Here is a 24,571-nt window from a genome sequence, read left to right as displayed (position 1 = left end):
TTGATTCTCATTTGTTCATCATCAGAGATAGAATTCAGACTATCATTACTCATTATAATACTGATGTGTTCGTCTTCACTCATTGATCATACAGATTTTTGGAAGACTTTATAAATATAAAATATAGCAAAGTGTAAGTATATAATTGTTGATTATTGTTTCATGCATAACATTATATATAAATTAGAAATAGTTTATATGGGTGCAATTACTAAAATTTGCTATCACGAGATTATAAGCTCTATATATACATATTCAATTAAATACATATACAGGGTGAGTCATTTTAATCTTTAATCTCAATTATCTCGTTGGCAAAGCATGCCAGCGAAAAAAGTTTCGGGTAAAAGTTTTAGGATTTTTCCCTGGCTATCTGATGATGACCTTGACAATGTCATTGAGCATGACCTTCAAGGTCATTTGAAGGTCAAGTCGATTTTTTCAAATAGAAACCCCTACTTTTGGCACCAGAAATGGAAAGAGCGGGAAATTTTACGTTCGAACATGTGATTTTGGAAACAAATCATCTTTTGTGCGGAAATTACCTTTGACATCAGCCGAACCCAGGATGCACCATCGAGGAGGTTGTCAAAAGGATTTAGTATCCCATTTTTTGTTTTTTGTTTTATATTTTTTGTATTTTTTTTTTATTTGTTTTTTTTGTTTTTTCTCTTTTTGTTATTTTTTTGGTATTTTTATGGAATGTTAACTGGAGTTAACCATTGATTAATTGTTCGAAATTACCGCCGCTTTGTTGGATGCAAAGATCAAGTCGAGCTCTGAATTGTCTTAGGGTTCTAAGTAGAACATCTCGAGGGATTGCTGCACAAGCTGTACGAATGCGTTCGATCATATTATCTCGCGTTGTTGGCCGTTGAGCATAAACAACATTCTTAAGATATCCCCATAAGTAAAAATCGGGAGGGGTTAAATCAGGTGAACGAGGGGGCCAGGCAACTGGGCCACCTCGCCCAATCCACCTACCATTGTAGCGGGTGTTTAAATAATCACGAACAATGCGTGCATAATGTGGTGGTGCTCCATCTAATTGGATCTACATTCTTAGCCTTGTGGCTAGGTCTACATTTTCTAGTAATTCAGGTAAAATGTCTCGAAATAATCTGAAAAAGTTTACCCCATTCACGTTCTCTTCAATGAAATAAGGACCAATCAAATAGCCATTGATGATTCCATACCAGACCATAACACTCCAGCGGTGTTGATTGTCTATGGGCCTGAACCAATGAGGATTTTCATCTGACCAATAATGGCAATTATGTCTATTCAATTCTCCAGTGTTTCTGAATGTTGATTCATCTGAAAAAAGAACGTGCCTGAAAAAGTCTTGATCTTGTTGAATCATTCGTATTGCCCATCGACAAAAACGTACTCGCAAAATCATATCATTTGGAGTTAACTGTTGTGTTAATGTTATGTGATAAGGATGATATCTTCTCGCTCTCAATATTCCGGATGCTGTTGATTCAGGTATACCTATTTCTCTTTCTATTTGTCGAGTACTAATGTGAGGATCAAGATGAATAATCGCTAGAATGGTAATAACACGAGGTTCGTTTTCGTCGTATTCATGATGACGGCGTTGACGAACAAAAGCTCCATTTCGAGCTCTCTGAGTTAAGGTTTGAATAGTAACATTACTTGGGTGTCTCCTATTGGGATAGCGTTCAGCATAAAGTCTGTCAGCTGCTGCATAATTATTTCGACTTTCTCCCAAAATCATGATCATATCAACGATTTCGTTGGGACCATAATCAGCCATGATCAAAATGAAAATAATTTGTTACAGACCAGTAAACAGGGAAACAGATTTTTTTCAATAATAATTATCGATTTACAAGAAGTAAAAAACACGATTAAGCTTTTCTGCACTAATTTGCTATCTACATAACTGTTAAGAGTAGTTCACTCTCAAAAATTGACACTAATACAAAATAATGGAATGACTTAACTACATCAAGAATTTTGAAAATTGACACTAATACAAAATAATGGAATGACTTTGAAAATTTTTGAAAACTGAAAAAATTACGAAAATTTTAGAAAATATTGAAAATTTCTGGAAATATTGAAAATTTTTTCATTTTTGAACGCATGTCACTCTCTTTTCATTTATGGGGCTAAAAGTAGGGGTTTCCATTTCAAAAAATCAACTTGACCTTGAAATGCCCTTGAAGATCCTGTTTAACGACAGGGTCAAGATGACCATTCGTCAGTCGGGGAGAAAACTGAAAACTTTTGTGGGTAACATTATTCTCCTTGAATGCATTCAAGTTCAACTAACCAGTTGTACTGTTATCGGCATGACCAATGACCTTGACCATTGAATTCAAGGTCAAGGCAAGGTCATATTCAAACGTAAAATTTCCCGCTCTTTCCATTTCTGGTGCCAAAAGTAGGGGTTTCTATTTGAAAAATCGACTTGACCTTCAAATGACCTTGAAGGTCACGCTCAATGACATTGTCAAGGTCATCATCAGATAGCCAGGGAAAAATCCTAAAACTTTTATCCGAAACTTTTTTCGCTGGCATGCTTTGCCAACGAGATAATTGAGATTAAAGATTAAAATGACTCACCCTGTATATGCCCTCTTTCTTTTAATAATACTTTCATATTTTATACTACCATATATGCCACAATATAAATGCATGCATGAACAATTCATTTCTAAAATAAAATTTGAACTTTGTGCACATGTGATATCTACAATCATAAGCATACGATACTGGACAAAAAATATAAATATATGTGGGAATAGGACGTCTAGGCTGGACTAGAGACTGGACACTCTTCTCTTGAAAATCACTTTATTCTCTCCTCTCTCTCTCCAGCTCGACCGACTCGTACCGTGGTCTGCGGAACTCTACTCGGCGTCGGCGCTCGCTCGCAGCATGGCTGCTCTCTCTCTCTCTCTCTCTCTCTCTCTCTCTCTCTCTCTCTCTCTGCAGTCGGGAGGTGCTGCCACCTAACGTGGGGCACCTACAGTACTCCCCCCCGAAAAGGAAAAAAAAAACTGAAAAGTATTTTTATTATTTTGATCAATGAAATTATGACGGAGAGAGATTACAACATTTTTTGTGATTGCGAAGTGTCAGTAGCTGGAGAGCGTTTACAGAAGTTATGATTAAAACTAAAGATATTAGAATCTGAGATTACAATATAACGATTGTGTAAATTCTAATGGTAACAACTCGCGGTATGAACTTATTAATATGAACTTAAAGTATTTACAAAGTCTTTAGTAAAGAAACAGTATTGTCTAACGCTCGTAGACTAACGCCGTGTGTAGCGAGATCTTGGCGAACGTGCGTCGGAACATTGATTCGACAGTTAACAAACTTAAAATCTATTTGTTCGCAGGCGTGAATCGCTCCAGCTAAGTTAGCTAGGTTGATTACTCGAGTTCTTTTCTTTCCCCACGCATTGTTTATGAATACTTCAAAGGTTTGTTTAGGACCAGCACTAATGAGTGCATTTACAATATGGTGGTTGTAATTCATCCGGATCGATCGTAATTGAGGTAAATTTGAAAGAAGTAACGGATAATTGAAGTCCAATCCTAATAAGTTCAACTCAACTAGGTTTGGCGCATTGTCTATGATGTCTGTAACAAAATCTTTGAAATAGTCGTTGTTTTCGAGATTAAGTGTCCTGAGAGCATTCGTACGCAAGAATACTACTCGAGGAACTCAGTACGGAATACTTTACAAGCTGAATAATTGAAGTTAAATGCTTCAGTAACATTGGACGGAGAGAAAATTGACATAATAAGATCGACTGTGTGTCTCTTTCTACCTTGAGAATCTGAGAAATTTAATTCTGCAAGGTGTGTATTGTTTTTTACGAAGTCGAACAGACGTTCGATGGTCACTTCTTGGCAGTTGTTAAACGATAGAGAACGCAGAGAACTGCATTTTTCTCTGGTTAAAAACTTAAGCGATAAATTTTTGTTATTTACAAAGTTCAGTGATTCTAAGTTGGTTATTGTTAGAAATTCGTCGCACCCACCTGGAGTGCTGCCCAACGTGAGTTTGTTTATTGCAAAACTGTCCGAGAGTAAATCGAAAGTTTTCTTAGAGACAGTGACAGCTGATAAGTCCATTTCGCGCAGACGAAGATACTTGTCGGGAATGGGCCTGTGGCTGACGCAGCGCCATAACAATTTGTTAATAAACGGAATTTCTATTATATTGACTGAAGTATTGAATGAAATACTAGTGAATTTGAAGTTATTGACATCCTTAAGCATTCTATTCAGACCATTGGGGTGAGAGTACCGATCGTAACAAGAGTCGAATGGAAGTGCTGTGCCATGGAATTGGGGGTCATCATGGCAAGCTGTGTAAAGATTTAGGAAATTATTGTAAGTAAGATAGTGAGCTAAGCGTTTGATCACATCTCCACATTGTAAAATGTCTACAAGAGGAGTGGGTAGAAGCGTTAATTTGTTGAATGCGGACTGAGTGCTCGGTAAAGGTTCTTGCTGAGTGAATTGATCGGGTCTCGTTTTGATGTATGAGACTCTGCCTCTAGGATCTGTGAAAGTCAGTTCTTTTTTACAAGATTTGATCTCAATAGCGCATGAGGATGACAGCAACTTGCAAGAAATGACCGCGACGGAGCCCTTTCTTGTATTCTTAAGACTATCTATGGAAAAATCGGTGCACCCTTGTGCTGACAAGCATTCGTAGAGCTTTTTCCTAGTAACGCGATACAGGATGTCACGCAGGAAAAGTCGCAATACAGGTTTGTTGTTAACGAACAATTGAGAAACTTGAGCATCTTGGATGACCGGAAAATTTGACGAACTCGCGTATCTGGTGGTGAGTGCTCGTGTTTCGCGATGCTCGAGGGCTTGCTGAAGGAAGACTTCGAATTGCTCGAGGTCTAAATCAACTCGAAAGCAATCCGCACGCAGCTGCTCATCGGAAGAGGCATTTCTGTATGCCTGCAGCTGTGTTCGAGCTTCTCTGACCTTGTCCATGACTAGACGTTTAAATAATGATTATTAGATAAATTAAATAAGTAAAGAGCGTGAGAGGACTTAGTCGCTACACCCCAGCGCAAATGAGCTTGACTAACGTGAGAAAATTTCTCGTAACGTGTTAACAATGTATACTAAATCTAATTTGTTCTTTGGTTGAGTTTCTGAAACGAACGTTCTGACTTGAGGTTTACGAGCGAAAGAGATTCGTTTCTTAGAAGTCTTGTTTTGTAACAGAATCGAGTCCGAATGCCTATTCCTTTTTAAAATGTTCGGCACGAACTTCGTACGTTTGGGTGTATGAGGTTGTGGGGAAGGAATAGGGTGATCCACCGGATCAGTGGTGAGGGGTGCTGGACGTGTGTCGTCTGCTGGTTGAACGCGGTTGATATCCGTCGGTGAAGGAATCCTGATCGGTTCAGGAGTGGTCGGTCCTTAGTGCCGTCGGGATCATCTTGCAGGATGAACGCCGGCTTCACCCGTTCAATGTTGACTGTTTTGACAGTGCCATCCTTATCTATGTTAAAGGTGTGGTTCGCTGGACTAGCATCGGTGTCTAAACGGATGCGCGTGCGTAGTCCAAGCATGACTGTGGGCAGTAAACGAACCCAGTTTTGGTTGTCTCCGTGGCACATGAGAGCTGACTTGATGTCTCGGTGGAGACGCTCCACCATGCCGTTGGAAGCAGGATGATACGACGAGGTTCTGATCCTGTTGATTCCTAGGATCGATAATAATTCTGAAAACAATTTGGATTCGAACTGGGCACCCTGATCTGTAGTGATCGTCGTGGGTGAACCGTAACGACAGATCCAGTTGTCATGAAAAGCACGAGCTACCGTAGCCGCAGTGGTATCAGTAATTGGTATTGCCTCTGGCCATCTCGTGTAGCGATCGATGATGGTGAGGAGATGCGTGTAGCCGTTGCTGTGGGTGAAGGGGCCTACGAGATCCAAATGGACGTGATCGAATCTAGCATCTGGAGCAATGAAATGCCTGGGCTATTGTGTTTGGTCACTTTAGATTGCTGACATGCTGTGCACGCTTTGCACCAAGAGGCGATGTCGCGACTCATGTTCGGCCACACATACTGCTGGTGGATGAGTCGGGTTGTGACTTTGACGCCAGGATGCGAGGGTGAGTGAAAGTTGTTAAAAACTTCCTTTCTCAATTTCTTGGGAAGGTATGGACGAATGACGTCCTCGTAGATGTCGCAGTAAAATGCTGCGTGCTCGGATCCCCACGTAAGTTTGTGCAGCTTTAAGGGGTGGTCCGGCGTTTGCAGAATTTCTTTTAGCTCTTCGTCCTTTCCCTGTTCCTCGCTGAGTTGTTTGGCATCGAACAGTGTTGGCAGCTTGAAAGCGTTGATGTTAGCGAGGACTTCCCTGACTTGTGGATCAGCCAAGAGTTCAGGTTCACTCCAGTTGAAAAATGCAGGAGATGTGAAAGCGTTGATTCTTGACAGTGCGTCAGCAACGTCATTCTCCTCCCCTGGGAGATAAAGAATCTCCGTGTTATACTGGGCGATATATGACAATCTGCGAGAGCGAATTGCTGGCATTTTGTCGTGGCTCTGTTGAAGAGCGTAGATCAAAGGCTTGTGATCCGTATAAATTTTAAATTCTGCTCCTTCAAGGTAGTGATGGAAGTAACGAATTGCTTCATAAATTGCCATTAGTTCCCTGTCATAAGTGGCGTATTTCATTTGCGCAGGAGAGACCTTCTGCGAGAAGAATGCCAAGGGTTGCCAGGCATCATCCGAGCGTTGCTCGAGGGCCGCTCCCATTGCGGTATCGGAAGCATCTGTGATGAGGCGCAGTTCAGCGTTTTCACTGGGAAAAGCTGTGAAAGCTAAGTTGATGAGATCCTCTTTGCATTTGCGGAAAGCATCCTCAGCTTCCGGAGTCCAGGGAACTGGGCGTTTGTCTTTCTTCTTGGCACCTTTCAAGAATTCATTAAGAGGGCGTTGTGTCTCGGCAGCGTGCGCGAGTAAACGCCTATAGCTGTTCACAAGACCTAAGAATCTTCTTAATTCTTCGATGGCCCGTGGTAATGAAAATTCTTGAATCGCCTTAACTTTCTCTGGGTTAGGTTTGAAACCGTTAGGCGTGATGAGGTGACCCAGGAAAACGAGTTCTGAAACCCCGAGACTGCATTTCTCCAGGTTTACCTGCAGCTCGTACTCGTTGAGGCGATTGAGCACTATATCTAAGTGCTTCTGGTGCTCTTCTTCAGACGTGGAAGCGATAAGAATGTCGCCTAAGTAGACGAAGACAAAGTCTAGGTCTCCCAACGCCGAGTGAATATAACGCTGGAAGGTTTGTGAGGCATTTCGAAAGCCAAAAGTCATAACTAGGAATTCATAAAGTCCAAAAGGTGTAATTATTGCCGTCTTGGGCACATCTTCTGGTGCTACCGGGATTTGATGGTAGGCTTGGCGTAGGTCTAGGGCCGAGAAAATCTTCTTGCCGTGGCAGAAGGTCATGCAATCATGCATGTGCGGAATCGGGTAACGATCCGGGACTGTGATTAGATTTAATTTGCGAAAGTCGCCGCAAGGACGCCATTGGTTGTTTTTCTTCAGCGCCATGTGAAGTGGACTGGCCCATGCACTGTTGGAAGGCCGGCAGATGCCCAGCTCGCACCATTTCCGAAATTCCTTCTTCGCTGTCTTGAGCTTCGCTGGAGCGAGAGGACGGGCTCGCTGCGAGACTGGCTGGCCCTTGGTGACAATGTGGTGAAAAACTCCCCTTTTCTTGACCGTTCTGAACTGGTCAGGGCCAAAGACTTGGGGATATTTGTTCACGATGTGTGCGTATTTATGGTTCGGAGCCAAAAAGGAAATTTGCACTGGCTGCACTGACTTGACGAAAGCGGGAGCGTGCGTAAACTGATTTCCATCTACCAGTCTCTTGAGCTTGAGATCTGGCAGAAGATGGTAATGCTTCAGGAGATCGGCTCCTATGATTGAATGCGGAACATCCGCTATGGTGAAGTTCCAAGCGATTTTGTATGGTAGGCCAACGTCCAACTCGCGACGTTTGACGCCATAAATGTTGATAGTAGAGCCATTGACCGCATAGAGCTTGAGGTCAGCTGGCTTACCTTGCCAATTGTCTGGCTTGGGGACTACGGAAATGTCCGCGCCGGTGTCTATCAGGAAGACTTCATTTGAGAGATTGTCTCTCACGTGGAGACGTGCGGTGAGGTTGGACCGGCTGTCAGTCTCCTCGACAGCAGGATTCTTTAGTTTTCCTGTTTGTCCGTTTCTTTTGGCTGCCTTATCTTGTATTCCTGACCGGGGCCACGTTTCCAAGCACACGGCAGCTGACAATTACGCGCTTCCTTGCCAAATTTCCGATGGAAGGTGCAAAAGTTTGTGTTGTTGGAATAGCGCGGCTTGGATTTTGATCTGCCCGAGGTCGAATCGCGTCTATTCTTTGAATTAGTACGCGACCTGTTGTGATGCTTGTTTGGCCTAGAACGACCTTGCTGTTCAGGATTGATTGTCTTCTGAAGTGCAGCTAATAGTTGTTCGAACTTGTCGATCGGGTAGGCGGCAGGCTGGTTATTGTCCTTCAAAGCATTGATGTTGTGTGACTGTTGAAGGATGTCGAAGGCCATATCTGCGCTTTTGACAAGTTCTGCTTCTTCTTTGTAGTTCCAAACCATTAGTCGTATTTGTGCTGGAAGACGGCTTTTCCAGAGCGAAATTACTGTATCTCTGGGCACTCGGTCCTGCGCTAGGCTGAGCAGTTCAGCGAGGAAGTCTGATGGTCGCTTACAACCAATTTCCAGACCTTTGAAAAGCCTGTCTAATTGTTGCTCCGGAGTCTCAGCATATTTATCCGTGAGAATTTTTTTTAGTTCCTCATATTTGCAGCCTCTAACAAGAGTGTTCATCTTGTACTGGAGCTCGTGATGAATGTCTTGACTCAAGCGTGTGCCGACGAAGTTGAATTTGGCTTCGTCGTCATGGACGTTGTGAGTCAAGAACAGATCTTCCAATTGCTTGAACCATCCTTGAGGATCGTGTTTGTGGAAGTTCCAGAATTGTAGATGCTTGGTACCGTTGGAAGGCAGTGTGGCTGTCAAAGCATGGAGTTTCCTTGAAACTGATTTCGTTGTTGGAAGTCTGCTCCTGAATTGCTACGTGAAGCAAAAGGCAGGTCAGGCTGAAAGGTGTGACCAGTTGAGGGAATGTTGCCGAAGACGTTGGGCGTCCAGCTGGAAGAACTATAGCAGGTAGTGCTAGCAGTTGTTATCGTTGCCAGTGACGAGCTAGCGAAGGTCAAGGTCGTTGTTATTACAGCCTTGTTTTCAATGACGTAATCCGTGGGTTGCTTCTGCGACCACGAGGCGAAGCATTCCTCCATGTACCTTTTAAATTCATCCATTTTGCTGTCAATCTTCTGGTCGATCGATTCCAGGATTTGGTCGGCATTAGGCGCTCGTCGCTGGCCGTCTGAGTGCCTGTTTTTGTTGGTGGCACCAGTGTAGTTGGTAATAGTGCTAGTGGTGCTTGAGGGCCAGAAGTACGAAGTTGAAGTTGGAAAATTTGATCGCTGGCTCACTCCCCTGAAGTCAAAACCTCCTGCTAAGGTGCCAGGTGGCTGGCGAAAGCCATCTTGAAAAGCGTTTGCCGTACCGTTAGGTTGCAGGCCAAAGCCGGTTGCCATATTTGTAACCTCTACGTAGTCAAAAATCGTGTTTGACGAAGTGCTCGGTAATGAACCCGAATTAACGTGGGTGGTGAGCGATGGAGAGATACTTGGTTGGCTGTCGCTCGTGGTGGCATCCTGAGTGCTCTCGTTGCTGGTACTTGTATTCGTTGTCTTGACTGGAGAGTGGAATAACGACATTTTCCCGGGTCTTCTGACTGACCTTGAAATACGCGAAATAGGAAGGAAAGTCTTGGGGACTAGCTTGCCCGACCTTAATTGTAAGCTAGACTCATTATCGCTCATAAACGGTGGGGTGCAACGACCAGCCTAACTCTACGTTGAAACAAGCCGTACAAAATTATTAATAGACTAAAGTGTACTCGCAGGTACATACATTAGCAAGGCAAAGACTTGTTCAACCGCCAACTAAATTAACTTATTGCTAGGTGCAAATGCAAAGGCTAACGCTACGCTGCGTTGCCAAACGACGTGGCTCTCGGAAAAGACGTGTTGTCCCTCCTGCGTGAACCAACGTCCGGGAGGAGGAAGCAACAGCGTCTGTTTGCGAGGGAGCCTGTTGCTTGAATTTATTTATTATCGTCGTTTGTTTATTTGATAAAAGAGGAAAATGATTGAAATCACAAAGTTCCTAGATAGGAAACGTAAGATTATGGAATTAAAGTTTGTAACCTGTATATGCCGCGGCGCTGAGTTGACCTTGCGGCGTGTGTAAGAGACTATACGCGCCGGCGTGCCTGCGCGCGTATAGCTCAAAATGGCGGCGCGTCGCTAGGACTAGTTGCTGCCGCTCTCGACACGAAAAGACGTGTGTCGAGGAGATCGACTTGGTTGTCGATGGTGCTCCGCGTGTGCACCGGCGTGCCAGCGTGCACACGGGAGTGTGCGATGTGCGTGAAGAATGACGCAATCGCAAAATGTCTTTGTTCGCGACGTGCGAGACAAAGACTCCGCGGCTGGAGAGACTTGCCGAGATGTGCGTTTCTTCTTCTCGTCGGCGCTCGTTGACTCGTCGTTGAGAAGCCTGCGTCGGGGTCACCAATGTGGGAAGAGGACGTGTAGGCTGGACTAGAGACTGGACACTCTTCTCTTGAAAATCACTTTATTCTCTCCTCTCTCTCTCTCCAGCTCGACCGACTCGTACCGTGGTCTGCGGAACTCTACTCGGCGTCGGCGCTCGCTCGCAGCATGGCTGCTCTCTCTCTCTCTCTCTCTCTCTCTCTCTCTCTCTCTCTCTCTCTCTCTCTCTCTGCAGTCGGGAGGTGCTGCCACCTAACGTGGGGCACCTACATATATCTCCTTGTCGCGATCTACTCATACCGACGCTGTAATCTGTGTATATATATATATATATATATATATATATATATAACTTTTATGTACCGACGGGCGACGGCCCACGGCAGGTGGCTGCATTGCCTAACATGTACATACCTATATATATTTAAAATGAACGATTCTCTTCAATAGATTGACACGTACTTCGCCAGCAATGCCTTTTATTTTGCAATAAATAATACAAATAGGAGTAAATATAAGTTTTAATTGAGTTTATACGTAACACAATTATCCAGTTTCTGGTATTTTTAAGAAATCCCGTAGTGGAAATGGATTGTGTGCCAAAGTGTGCCAAAGTGTGCCATAATTTTCCAAACCCTTACGAAAAATACTTCCAAAATTTGAGAGTAAAACTCTCAAAATTGACTCTCAACTATTCACTCTCAAATTGACGATAATTTCGTACCCTCATTCGAAAGTTACTTCCAAGTTGAGAGTAACTGTCAATTTGAGGGTTCAGTTGAGCGTTACTCTATTAATACGTTTTATTTGAGAGTTACTCTCAACTTTATATTTGATTTGAGCGTTACTCACAGTGGACTTATCAATCGAGAGCTCTATTAAATAGTAGAGCTATCTTTGAGACTGATAAAGAGTATAAATAATCATAATATTGATGTAAGAAATATTTGTCAATTATTGTTTATTAGAAAATAAGAAATTTGAACACGTTTGATACTTATAATTAAATTATAAACAAAATGAAATGAATTATTTTTCATCGGTTATAACTATAATAGTATAACTAAAAGTAAAAGACTTCTTACTTTTTAAAACAATAAATTAATACTGTTCGTACAGCATTTTTTTATATAAATGAAATACTCAACGCACTTATCTTTAAAAAACTTTGGTAAAATATAGCTACGAAGTTTTTATTTATTTTTTTGTTTCTTATGAAAATTTGTATACTTTTTTGTAGCATTGTTGCATTTGTTTTTTAGCATTGAATCAAGTAACGCTTTTATGTCATCTTTGCTTTTGCCAGGAAATGTTTTTGCAACATAATCTGAAAAAATTAATATACTTAAGTTATATGAATAAAAGTGCCTCGGAAATAGTCATATTAGCTATTATAATATTACTATTATTTACCTACGATTGCGGCTCGCTTTGATTTACTTAACTCGGGTTTGGCTAAATCTCTCTCTTTACCTTTCTTTCCACTCAGTGAATGCTTTGAGCATTCCAAATCAGTGAATAGAGTACTAACGAAGTCACGAATAGTCTCGCGAACGTCGGTTTTTCTAATACTATTCTCCAGTATAGATGCATTTACATAGACACCGTGACCGAGATCAACCTTTCAAAAAATATATGAAATTAAATTTTGTATCGCACTGTCTAATATTTTATTATACTTTTTTATTACTTTTTAAAATTAGTTTTCAAGATAAATTAAAAATATGTTACCTTATATGGCGTGTTGACAAATGCTTCATCGGTTTCGACCTCCTTTTTGACTTCAATCGCAGGTGTACTTTTTTGTCGCTCAGTTTCCGTATTATCTTTCAGCGTCACCGATGATTCATCATTTGAAAATTCGTCAGCAGAATTATTGTTAGCTGCTGTATTGTTCTCATTTGGTACTAAATGATGATCTTGCTGTCTCGGCGTTGTTGTTGTTTTAGCCAAATCACGATCTTGTCTTCTTGGCGTCCCTGGGGTTCCAACTAAATCATGATTACTTGGTTCCGTTGTCGTATCTGCTTTTTTCAAAACTTCCAATTTTTCTGTGATGCCATCCAATGACTCTCCAGATTTTGAGTTATCTTCTGTATTTTCGTCGTCATGTTGAAATAAGTTTTCAATCTATAAAAATATTTGCTTTTTAATAACAATAATTTTTAATTTTTATAAATAACTAAAAACAATAATTAAAATTCTTACGTTTGGTAAAAATACTGGGGGTGAGTAAGTGCTACTTCGGCTTGATCGATTATGCTGATCTTCATTTTGCTTTAATGGCATAACAGATGTGCTCGATTCCACATTTTGTTTAATAGTTGAAGCACTTTGTCTTTCGATACTTTTTTCACATACTGCACACTTCAATTGCAAACTTTGCAATATATCATTGGTTTTCTTCGCATTAAACTTTAGCTGATCAGATTCTTTCTTAGTTAATGCCACATCTAAAACATATAAAGAATTAAATTAGAATAATATATAATAAATAGAATAGTCAATAACATTTTTATTTAATCTATGGGGGTCGAATCTGCGTTTATAATGATGCTTTCGACATCTCCGAAACTCGCGATTCAAATTTTCCGGCAGTCATTCCCATAAGTATCCAGCACAAAGTATGCAGCGAATTGCTCGTCATGAGTAGACAGCTGTTGCGCGAGTAAACACGAGTGCATATCCCTGCTAAAAGTCGACAATAGAAATCAATACAAAAATAGTTAATTGCTGTTAATTGTGTTTCTTAATTATAAAAATGACAGTTGAAGTTTATTAGTACAAAAATAAGGTATTAAATGTTATTAAATTCAACTGCTGAAATATCATTTAAAATACATTCAATTTAATTAGAATTAATAGATAATGAATTGATTTCAATAGACTATTCATTGAACTATAATAACTTTTAATATAATTCAATAAAATTATATTAAAATTAATTGATATCACTAGAAGTTTCATTGAACTTGTTTTAATATCAGTAAGGATATTTAACTGATTTGAAATGTAAAATTTACTGTATTTCTTAATATTCCTTAATACTTGAGAATAAATTAATTTTTATACGTCTATATATTACTATTAAGAAATACAGTGGATTGTGCATTTAAAAATTGTTATTAATGAATATCTTTAGAAGTTGACAGCTGAATTATAAATCGATGCATATGAAATGAATTTTCTTGTGAAAATTTTCGGCGCCAATAGAATCTAAAATGCATAAAACATGTTATTCATACGAAATATGATTTATTCATAAAAAGTTAACATTTTAATAGTAGTTGAAAATATTTTAAAAGTAAATCTAAAATTCTTCTTCTTCTGACGATTCCAGATTTGAAGCTCTTACACTACACGTGCTGCTGCAACTATCGTATTCATGGTCTTTAAGAGTTTCATTGTTTTCATCATTATATTCATTATCCAGGTTGTCATCATCGTTAGTGTTATTTTTTTCATCTTCTATGGGTCCTACTTAACTATTTTCATTGTCCGATGGATCAGCTGATTTTTCTAAATCTATTATAGTATCTTCATATGCATCTATATTCTTAGCCTTTTTCGATGATACAGTATCATCTGTTAAAGCAGATCTCTTCTTTCCTTTTGAACTCCGTGCGCCTATGAAAAAAATTAGTAAATATTATAATAAGAAAAAGATCATAAAGATGCATCAATAATTTTATATTACAATAACCTTTTCTTGACTTCGTATCGCGCTTTAAGTAAGCGATTTCAGCGGACACATGATCGTGAAAAGATGTAATCTCTAGAAAACACATTGCTTCAGTCATATTCGAATGTTTTACATATTCTTGCTCCAACCAATAATTGTAAAGTGCTAAATGAATACAAACGATTAATTTTTGATACATAGAGTTATGATAAATGTATATACTGCCTTTGTATACAAATTATGAATGTATTAAATACCTTTAGCAGCAGCCAGTTTTGATGGATCTAATTTCTGACACTTTGTATCGACATTAGCACCTCCTTTTTTTAATTTGCCTAAGGTATTATTACTTAGCTTTCCGGTAGCCGTACTGACAAGAAGAGTGCGTAAATCAAATAAACTAATCAAAGTATTTCCAACGCATTTCCTGGGATTTTTGGAGTTGTACATGATATTATTAAACTGTACTGATTTTAGCCATACGTCATGTTCAATGTGAAACTAAAAAAGAGATATTCATTAATTTGTAGTAACTCAAAACAATAAATAAAAATTAAATATAAATTTACCGTATCATCGGATTTTTTGTAGTAACCAACGGGAACAAAATTATGGTCAGCATTTACGGTGGAAGCAGTAGCTTTGGATGTTGAACCTGTAAGTTGCTTTTCAATAACTGCAAAAACAAATATATGAAATTAATGTAATTTTGATAGGAAACATTAAAAAAATGTATTTTTATACAACTACTGTTATTATTTGAACCTCACTATTATATATATATATATATATATAGGTCAATTGCAGAATAAAAAATAATTAGAAATCATAGTGATTTTTAAAAGAAATTTGTTGAAGATGAATCCGTACGCTTTTATGTTATATACACTTACCAACATTTATAGTTTCATACTGTTTATTGAAAAATGTTCATTTTTCAATTTTGCGTTTTACTTTTCTACGTTTCCAAAACAAAATATGAAATGGCTAAAGTATGAAAGTATAAATATTGATAATGAATTCATCTTAAGGTTACAGACATTTTATTTAATAAATAAACAATTAGTGATAAAATGGTATGCATTAAAATAGTAAATTATCCAACTAGGGAGTAAACGTAAAAAATGTCTCAGATCACGAATAATGCTATCTGAGGGATTCTTCACTTTTTCTCCCGTGATGCATATATACTAATTTTCTCTGCAAGGGGCTTCAAATGTGTAGGCTGTTTTTTGCCTGCAGAGCATACAGTACACATTACGCGCCGTGTGAAGAAAATAAGCTATATGATCTGTGAATTAAATAAGATATGAATAAAAATATGAAAATCGGTAAACCATGCAGGACAAACAAACACCGAACCGCATGATCTGCTTACAGATGTGTGCACCAAGCATGCATCGTACGACCTATTGTAATAATAAATTTGTAGTACATTTATTTTTACTGGAAAAGCAGTTGACACTTTCATAGGATCGGCCCTTACGATTGTGACGCCAGATACAACGAACCTGAATAATAATCCACTGAAAAATGTCTACAATTAATGTTATTAAATGATTCCTTTTACTCATCAGTTTATTAAAAAAGATATTTTATTAGTACACTGAGAAAAAACTTGATAGAAGCAATAGACTTTTCTGTTAAATACTAGCAATTAAATATTCCCTTAACTTAACAGATTACTCCATAGACTCAACCGTGATGTTATTACAACAGATCATAGAACAATCTGTTAATTTAATGCAATATTGTATTGCTCGCATTTACCAGCAAAGTCTATTTTTTGAATACATTGTCTTTCTCAGTGTATACAATTAGTACTTACCATTCCGCTCTTTAAAAACTTCAATCACTTCTGTTTGTAGATTAAAATTTAGTTGTTTGTAACGTTCATTCTCTTTTTGCACCACCTTCAGTTCCTTTTTTGTAGCTTCATATTTTTTTCGCCGAGATTCGTGTTCACGTTTTACTTCCTTTAAATCTGCTTTTGCTTTCTCAGTAGTCATTTTGTTTTTTTTTTCGTAGCCTTCAATAGTTGAGTGCTTTGGGTCGCTTGTTTTCCTACCACTATCCTCTAAATCATCCTAAAATAGAAGTATTGCAGCAATTATAATTTATTTATTAATTTGCTATTTGTTTAATAAGTAAAAAAGCTGATGGATTATTTAAAATATTACAAAAATTTATGCATGTTTCGCACGCTCAATTTTATCATACAGGTAAAGAAATGTGCATATTCTAAAACCTACCTGCATTAAATATGCAGTACTGCTTGTTTTATTGGTTCGACTTCCTTTGGTTTTTTCTCCTTTCCTTGATGTAGGCGTACATTTTAACCTCTGATTACTCTTTTTGTTAACATTTTGTTCTTCCCAGTCCTGTAAAATTGTAAACGATTATAAACTCTAAATTTAAGATTATATAGCTGTATCGTATCTATAATAGAAACATTTGATCATTTTCCTGACGCCATTAAACATACAGCATTATAATAATTATTATGGTTAAAGCCGCCCCCGAACGAGCTTAGCATCGTTCGTGCTCGTATAAATAAATAAACAACTTTCGATCTTTTCTCCTGCACATACGCCTCGCGCTATTGGTCGGACAGCCGCGACGATTTTGACCCTCGTATACAGTATCGCCGTTTGCAGCAAGTTTTCACGAGAAGAGACGTTTTCGAATCACTCGATTAAGCCGGCTGACAGGCGGAGGGTTATTGGATTGTCCCCGCGAGATGCTTTGATTTTTCTGCATTTGATTTGCGCAATCTTTTTTGCAATTGGAGCACGTCGCGCTGGCGAGATTCGAGAAGTAAACGGAGTTTCAATTAAAAAACGTCGACTCGACGGAGTTTCAATTAAAAAACGTCGAATCGAGCGAACAAGTCGAATAAACGCTGCGACTGCACCTCAAAGAAAACTATACGTATACGACATTATACACCCATACGTATAACGCCACGATGCAACAATATTATCAGCAAAAACCTCGAATCATGCATGCGCCTCCCTTATTAACAAGCCCATTAATATCGCGATTACGTGTGCTGATTCTATAATTCGCTCTCGGAACTTAGCAGCCGGCTTGTGTATAAGCTACGACGAAAAATGGAGTAAAAAAAATAATAAAAACTTTATTGGCTTACTTTCCAGAAAACATTTGCGGATTTCGAAGATAAAGGTGAAGCTGAAGGAGTACTGCTCATGCTCTTTGAACGTTGCAGCACCTGACTATTTTCTTTATTTTCCGGTGTTTTCAAAAGAGATAAGCTGCAGTCAATTGTTCTGTCATGAACAAGCTTGAAAGAATCCTGTAAAAAGTATAAAATTACAATTATAATTTGTTTTCGATTTTTTTAAATCTAACTATAGTCATGAAAGTCTCCATTTTTTGAAATATTTTTTTATACATACCTCTACTGTACTCGTGAAACCTGATAGAGTTGTGATTCCTGCAGTACTTTCATCAGTAGTTTTGTATTGTTGACACATACCAGTTAAATGAGAATTGTTGCTTATTCCGTTGGTGCCTTGCGTATTCTCTTCTATTGCCTCCTGTATCGAAGTGAGTGAAACACAAACAGAAATTAGAAGCATTAAAATAATATTCTTATAGACTACAAAGTTACACTAACAATAAAAAAAATTTTTAAATGGTAATAATCTTGCAAGTGTTATTAACACTAGTTGTATAGTCGAAAACCGAACCATAAAATAAAATTTAATCTCGATGATTGTTCTAAAAAATGTGTTTTCTACTTACTATGTTGTTTGAAATTGAAGCTTCTGTTTCAAATGGACTACCGAAATTGTTCTCTATCTCACTTGAGATAACTGAGTCACTGTCGTTATTCTTCGCAGGAACATCATCCTGTATCGGATCCTGTGAAAAATAGCAAAAATATTAATGATTTTACAAATATACAGAAGATTTTAATGCTTAACATATTTCTTTGACAATATATACATTTATAAATACAAAATAAATACATAGGAACAAAATCAAATTAAGAGAATGTTATATGGCATTAGCTAATATGTTCAAATTATGTGCTGGTCCTAAATTTAAGCAACTGAATTTATCGAAGTACGTAATGTCTAAATGCTTCTCAGCTCAAGATGATAAACTTTCGTACCATTATTATTGTATGCAATGTTCAAGTGAAGTTATACATTCAGTAAATGCAACAGAGAAACAAAGTAAATATATGAAAGTTTGCAAGAAATGTAAGAATCAAGCTGCTATAACATCAGCTTCAGAAAATTACTTCATTACATTAGACTTACCCTATCAATTAGAAATTTTGTTGCCCAATGACGATATTCTAAATGATATCTTTAAAAATATTCATGAGGCAAATCAAGCTCCTACTTTTACAGGATCCATTAGACAAGATATTTTACGATCTCATCAAGAAAATAAGAAATCTGACAATGAATATATGTTAACATTAAGCTGCACTACCAATGGCGCGCCTCTTACGAAAAGTGGAAAAAGAGCCTTTTGGCCCATGCTACTTTGTTTAAATCAATTATCACCAAAGCTAAAATGTACATATATTTTGTTAACAGGAGTTTTAATGACACAGCATGAGCCAGAAAGTGATTTAATGAATTTATACTTAGATGAGTTAGTAACAACAATGCATTTTCTCCATACAGACGGTATTACAGTAAGAGAAGTTACTACAATTTATACATTCAAGTTTTCTATTACCGCTATATCAGTTGATAGTGTATGTCGTCCTATTGTGCAAAATAGGATACAGTTTAACGGCTATTGCGGATGCAGCTGGTGTTACCAGCTCGGTAAATACCTTCAAGAAGTACATGGAATTCGATACACAATAGATCAAGATTCTATTCATAGGACGCATAAAAGTCATCTTAATGATGTAGTTATAGTACAAGAAAGCAATCGTCCATATCGAGGAGTAAAGGGCTACTCATCGTTACTGAAACTGAAGCATATAGATATTGTATGGTCATTATCCTACGAGTACATGCACGGTTTAATTCTCGGAGTAGTACTTCAAATGCTCAACGTATGGAAAAATAATAACTGCGAATTTCGAATAGCTAAGAAGGACTTAAGGAAAATTAAAGAACGCTACATGAGAGTGACCCCCACTCATGATGTGCATCGGCTACCAAGAAGAGGAATTATCGACGGCAAAACAAAACCAAAAGCTTCCGAGTTGAAGATTTGGCTTTTGATCTCTAGTTTGCCATGTTTAAAGGGTATATTGGATGAACGTGCTTTAGAACATTATGCATTATTAGTTAAAAGTTCGTACACATCTTATATTTACTAAATATTTCCTATTCAAATCCGATAAAAATCTTCAAATATATTGCATTACTGTGCTAGTTCAACGTAATTATTTAAAATTAATTATTATATCAATTCATTTCAGTCTTATTTATAATCAATCAATTTTGCATATGTGATATATATAATTACATAATCCGCATGTATTTAAAAGACTATTAGAGGTAAAAATGTCTATTCAAATGTATTTACATTCATACAATTTTATAACATATATGCAGAAGCTGATCAGGTATATATAACAATAAATTCAAGTTTATTAAAATCAATTGACTTTTCATCCTTATTAGTATATTCAAATCAATTAACGTTAAATATGATCCATATTCAAATATATATTCTAATCTATTGATATATATCAATATACTTTATATATCACGTGTGCTTACATATTACAATAAATTAACATAAATTATTAATAATTATTAAAATCTAATACAAATTTATCTCGTATTTCTTTGTTTAAAGCTATAAAACTAGAAGGTTGCATTAAAATACTTTTAAGTTAGTATAATTTCGAAGCTATATGGTTATATATGTGTTACAATTTACAGTGGTAACAATTTAATGCAATATTATTAGACTCAATTGGCCCTCTAACATTTACTTCTTTTTTAAAATCAGTTAAAATTCAAATATATTAAAGTCAATTAAATATATGTGCTATTGATGATTATTCGATTTCATTCACGTAGAAAATTATTCAAGTTTATTACATTCAATTGATATTTCATCATTTATTCGTATATTAAAAGTTATAAAAGTTACAATTTATTAAAATGTGTTCAACTCAATTACATTTTATAAAAATTAATGAGCCAATAGACCATTAAAGACAATTCAACTGTTGATTTTGTTGAAAGAAGTTCAAATAATATTATTACATTACTAGGAATTTTTTAAAATGTTTTGAAGATTTTTGAAGCAGCGTGTCCAAAATAGAACTACTACGTTGTTTAGATTGTTCTTGTTTTAACTTCTTTTTAAGTTTTGAGCTATCATAAAAGAGTATTAGTAATATTGAAAATTAGTATTTTGATATTTATAAATGTATATATCTGATTTTGATTAAAAAAAATTACTGTTTCCTTAGAATCATTATTTTTTCTAGCAGCTTTCTTTTTATCGGTAACAAACTCGTCACTGAGTGATTTTTTCATGACTTCATGCCGATTGTTTTTAGTGGTACTCTGGACGTTCTTGCTAATAAGTGATTCTCTTGGCTCATAGTTGTCCAATCTAAATAAATAAATTGCTGTAATTAATCGTTATATACACACACACGCACACACACACCCATATATATATATATATATATGTACAACTTCTAAAATTTGTAGAGCATTCCTTCTACTTTTATAAATAATATTAATTAAAATTTCATACCTCCAAATCCAAGAATCTTTACTGCGTGTGGCTTCCATTGATCGTTTGACAATTTCGCCATTGTCTTTATCATTGAATTTTCGGTTGAAATTTTGCATTCTGGCCAGGATATTTCGACAATTTCCTTTGTTCTAACAAGCTCTTCTAGTCGTCGCTTAGCTTTCATTTTTGTACTACTCAACCAGCAAGTATATCCTACAGCTAATATGTCACTCTCGTTGCAAAATTCTACTAGAATACAGTCATTGTTCTTAACTAACAATCGCGGATCACACTTCATTATTAATAATAAAACTTTCTTGTAACAGGGGCCTTATTGTGTAAGCGTGTCGGTCGGGTGTCTCGCTAGCAGTGAGTCGCAGCGCAGTGACACGCTTGATGAGCGACACACTGGCAGCGTATATGCGATTGAAGGTGGTACGCATGCGCTAACGCGGGGCGCATGTTTTTGATTTTGATTTAAGTGGGCTAAATAAATTTTGCACTTCGTGATGCCGGCAGTTATTACTGCATATTTCAGGAGATTACAATGTTAAATGAAATTTATTCTTTAAGTCAAGTCAATTCACTCTTTATTGATTTTTTTTTTACAAAACTTACAAAAAGTACAAAAATAGGTAGTTTTATAAATGTAATTATAAAGTATTATTAGAAAACGTAATACAAAAATGCGAAAATGTAGGTTACAATAAAACTATTAAAGTGAGGCTATGGCAACTCAGCAATATCAAAAGTATTAATTATTATTCTGCACAATGGGCACTCAAGCTCCTTATCGACCCACTCGTAAATGCATTCATAGAAGAACACATGGGCACATCTTGGTATGATGGCTGGTCTGGTCAATACATCAAGGCATATCGGGCATTTCTCTTGAATCTGCAAAAAGAAAACAAATCAATATTACATTATTAATACAAATAATTACTTTATCTTGTTACATAGTATTATTTTAATAAATTTACTTAATAAAAATCATTATCTAAAGTTTCATAGATGAAACCATCATCATCACCATGATCTTCTAAAAAAGATTCAACTGTGCCACTTGCCGTATATTCAGTTTCTTCAGATTCCTCTTCGACTACAGGAGCATTTCTAGGAGACGAAGGTTGTGGGTTATCCGGAAGTGGCACTTCATCTTCATCATCTTGTGCTGCATCATTAACCAAATCATTGGTTTGTATTTTCAAGAGCAGTTCATTCTGCTTCGCAAAGCAATTTTGCAAAAGCACTTTCTGCTGCTCGAAACAGGATATAAACTGTGCTGCTAATACATCAACCAACTCCTTTATTTTTGAGTCAAAAGCTTTGATAAAAGCACTACTTTTTTCAGCTGCTGCAAAAGCATATTTTAGATTAGATTATACAGTAAGACTTATCATAAATAATTTAAATAATTTATATTTACCAGCTGTTGTGCCTGCAGTTGAATTAGAACATATGTTAGAGCTGGAAGTTGTGGTAGCAGTTATGGTTCCAGCGTTATTTGTACTCCAAGCTGATGACGGTTGAGCTGCAGTTGGCAAAGCTGCAGTTGGCAAATGTCGATTGACGTAACTTGTAGCACTTCTGTATCCACTGCTGGTTGATGGCCCATCTTCGTCTCCAAATCCTGCAGGATTGCCTTCCATCCTTGCTCTCTTGAGCGCTGAAGAAGAAGAAAGTCTTCGACTGACAACAGCATTATTTTGCTGTACTTGAGTGCGTCTCGCTGAGAAAGATTTGTGTAGAACAATTTGTATCGCCTTCATGTGGTGATCTGGCAATGGATTTTGCCGTATATTCTGTTCAACCAAATAAACATTCTGCTTTGCTGACAGTATGAGATCGCACCAAGTCTGGAAAAAAAAATTATAAATAACGTAATAATCAATGAGCACATACATGATTATATTTATTATAATAATAACATGGTTTTTATAATAACCTTTCTCCATGACTTTCCATTTTTTTGAACGCCGTCTTCGTCTGCTTTATTAGCAAAAAGTGCCACAACCTCCCAGGTAGCGTGGTTCGTATCATCGCCAGGATGATCCAAGACGATCTCCAGGTGCCGCTCGATCACGTCTACGAGAGCTAGCATTTGTGAGAGGCTGGGTTTTTGGATGGGTTGCTTCCCCTTTCCCTTTTTCCTGAAAGAAATCAAGCGATTTTCATTAAATGAGGTTGGCGTAAAGTAAAAATGGCGGGTTAAGAAATAAGTATAAATATAAGTAATTAATAATATAAAGTAATAAATATAAGTAAACTTAAGTAATATTCGTATAAGATTACTTTGATTCAGATGGATTGAATTCCATGATGTCCTGTAATTGTGACAGCAATGCGCTTACTTACTCACGGAAGAGGAAAGCAAGACTGACGCTATCTCCTTAATGACAAACAATGTATAACATTTGTTCGCGCGGGAATTAGGAGACTTCCGGTGTTTTATGTTGCAATTATGGGATTAATCAGAATATCTTGTGGAAACCGCGTAATTAGTCGTTTTTTTTAATAATAACAATTGAACACATGTTTATTTTTCATTAATTATTAGGAATATTAATTGTTAAAAATTAATTAGAAAACCGTGAAATTCGATTTCCGTCGAGTGCAGCGCTTTACGGTCAAAATGTGCAACATTTCAAAAAAATTATTTTTCAAGCCATACAACAACGAGACAAGGAACTCAGAAATTTATATATAATAATAGTAATAAATAATTAAACGCGTTAAACTATAGAAGCAAGGAAATAAGTAAGTACGAATTTATAAATTAAGAATTGAAGAGTTTAAAATTTTTCACACCAAAATCTACACCATTACATATTGATAATCATAGTTTTACTTTTTTTTTATATTATGACGTAATTTAAATAATTTGAATTATAGTTACCTTTGCATTGCATGAAAAATAGATGAACAACGATTTTCATCAAAAATCTTCATGAAATATTCCATGTGCTTTGGAATTTCTTGAAAAATTGGAGAAACTCGAAAGCAAACTGAATGAAAGTCTTCAAGCCAATCAAGCTCATCATCACATGTACGTGGACCTGAAATTTAAGAAATCAGTATCATTGGAGTACATACTGATATACTAGGAATCAATAGGTTTCTATTAAAACTGTACCAGATTACTTACATGTAGGTGCTTCTTGAGATGTCTTCCGTACCCACGTACACTTAGAGAACCCTAGCTCTCGTCCAATATTAACACCACTTCCATATTTACCAAAAATGCCTGAAATCCTTTCATTGTTTGAACTTAAGACAATAGTTTGCTCATCATGGCCAGTCTTATTCCATGCTCTATTGAATTGCGCCTTTTGAGATTTGGCTGATAGTCGCATTCGAGTCCATTTCTATAATTGAACTAAAAAATGATTAATACATTAACATTGTAATAAAAAAGTATGCGTGTAGTAAATACAAAATTTTAATACAAACCTCCTGCCCATTCTGTCCCATTCCAT

General features: G+C 37.0%; 3 protein-coding genes across 9 annotated transcripts in view; 1 reads left to right on the top strand and 2 right to left on the bottom strand.

The window, feature by feature from the left end:
* The window catches only part of LOC103318176 (sodium/hydrogen exchanger 5-like), a 723,013-nt gene that overhangs the window by 538,408 nt on the left and 160,034 nt on the right, over nt 1–24,571 (top strand). The window lies entirely within an intron of this gene.
* Nucleotides 21,797–23,290, bottom strand: LOC100679237. The gene is made up of 4 exons (XM_031921778.1): nt 23,041–23,290; nt 22,522–22,951; nt 22,076–22,449; nt 21,797–21,989 (listed from the first exon to the last, which is right to left on the bottom strand). The coding sequence occupies exons 1-3, from the start codon at nt 23,194–23,196 to the stop codon at nt 22,076–22,078; spliced, it is 960 nt and encodes a 319-aa protein (XP_031777638.1). The 5' UTR covers nt 23,197–23,290; the 3' UTR covers nt 21,797–21,989.
* LOC100679979 lies at nt 23,973–24,466 on the bottom strand. Its single transcript, XM_031921871.1, has 2 exons — nt 24,241–24,466; nt 23,973–24,151 (listed from the first exon to the last, which is right to left on the bottom strand). The coding sequence occupies exons 1-2, from the start codon at nt 24,446–24,448 to the stop codon at nt 23,988–23,990; spliced, it is 372 nt and encodes a 123-aa protein (XP_031777731.1). The 5' UTR covers nt 24,449–24,466; the 3' UTR covers nt 23,973–23,987.

Source organism: Nasonia vitripennis (assembly GCF_009193385.2).
Source record: "Nasonia vitripennis strain AsymCx chromosome 1 unlocalized genomic scaffold, Nvit_psr_1.1 chr1_random0002, whole genome shotgun sequence".
Lineage (NCBI taxonomy): Eukaryota > Metazoa > Arthropoda > Insecta > Hymenoptera > Pteromalidae > Nasonia > Nasonia vitripennis.
Note: the sequence above shows the minus strand (reverse complement) of the source record. Positions and strands in the feature narration are given on the sequence as shown.

What these genes read in the sequence shown, in the direction of transcription:
- LOC100679237 (XM_031921778.1), bottom strand. Translation starts at nt 23,196, where the DNA reads ATGCTAGCTCTCGTAGACGTGATCGAGCGGCACCTGGAGATCGTCTTG. An exon ending in ATGGAAAGTCATGGAGAAAG is followed by an intron (nt 22,952 to 23,040) that starts GTTATTATAAAA and finishes TTTTTTTTCCAG; the next exon opens with ACTTGGTGCGATCTCATACT. An exon ending in AACTGCAGGCACAACAGCTG is followed by an intron (nt 22,450 to 22,521) that starts GTAAATATAAAT and finishes ATGCTTTTGCAG; the next exon opens with CAGCTGAAAAAAGTAGTGCT.
- LOC100679979 (XM_031921871.1), bottom strand. Translation starts at nt 24,448, where the DNA reads ATGCGACTATCAGCCAAATCTCAAAAGGCGCAATTCAATAGAGCATGG. An exon ending in ATCTCAAGAAGCACCTACAT is followed by an intron (nt 24,152 to 24,240) that starts GTAAGTAATCTG and finishes CTTAAATTTCAG; the next exon opens with GTCCACGTACATGTGATGAT.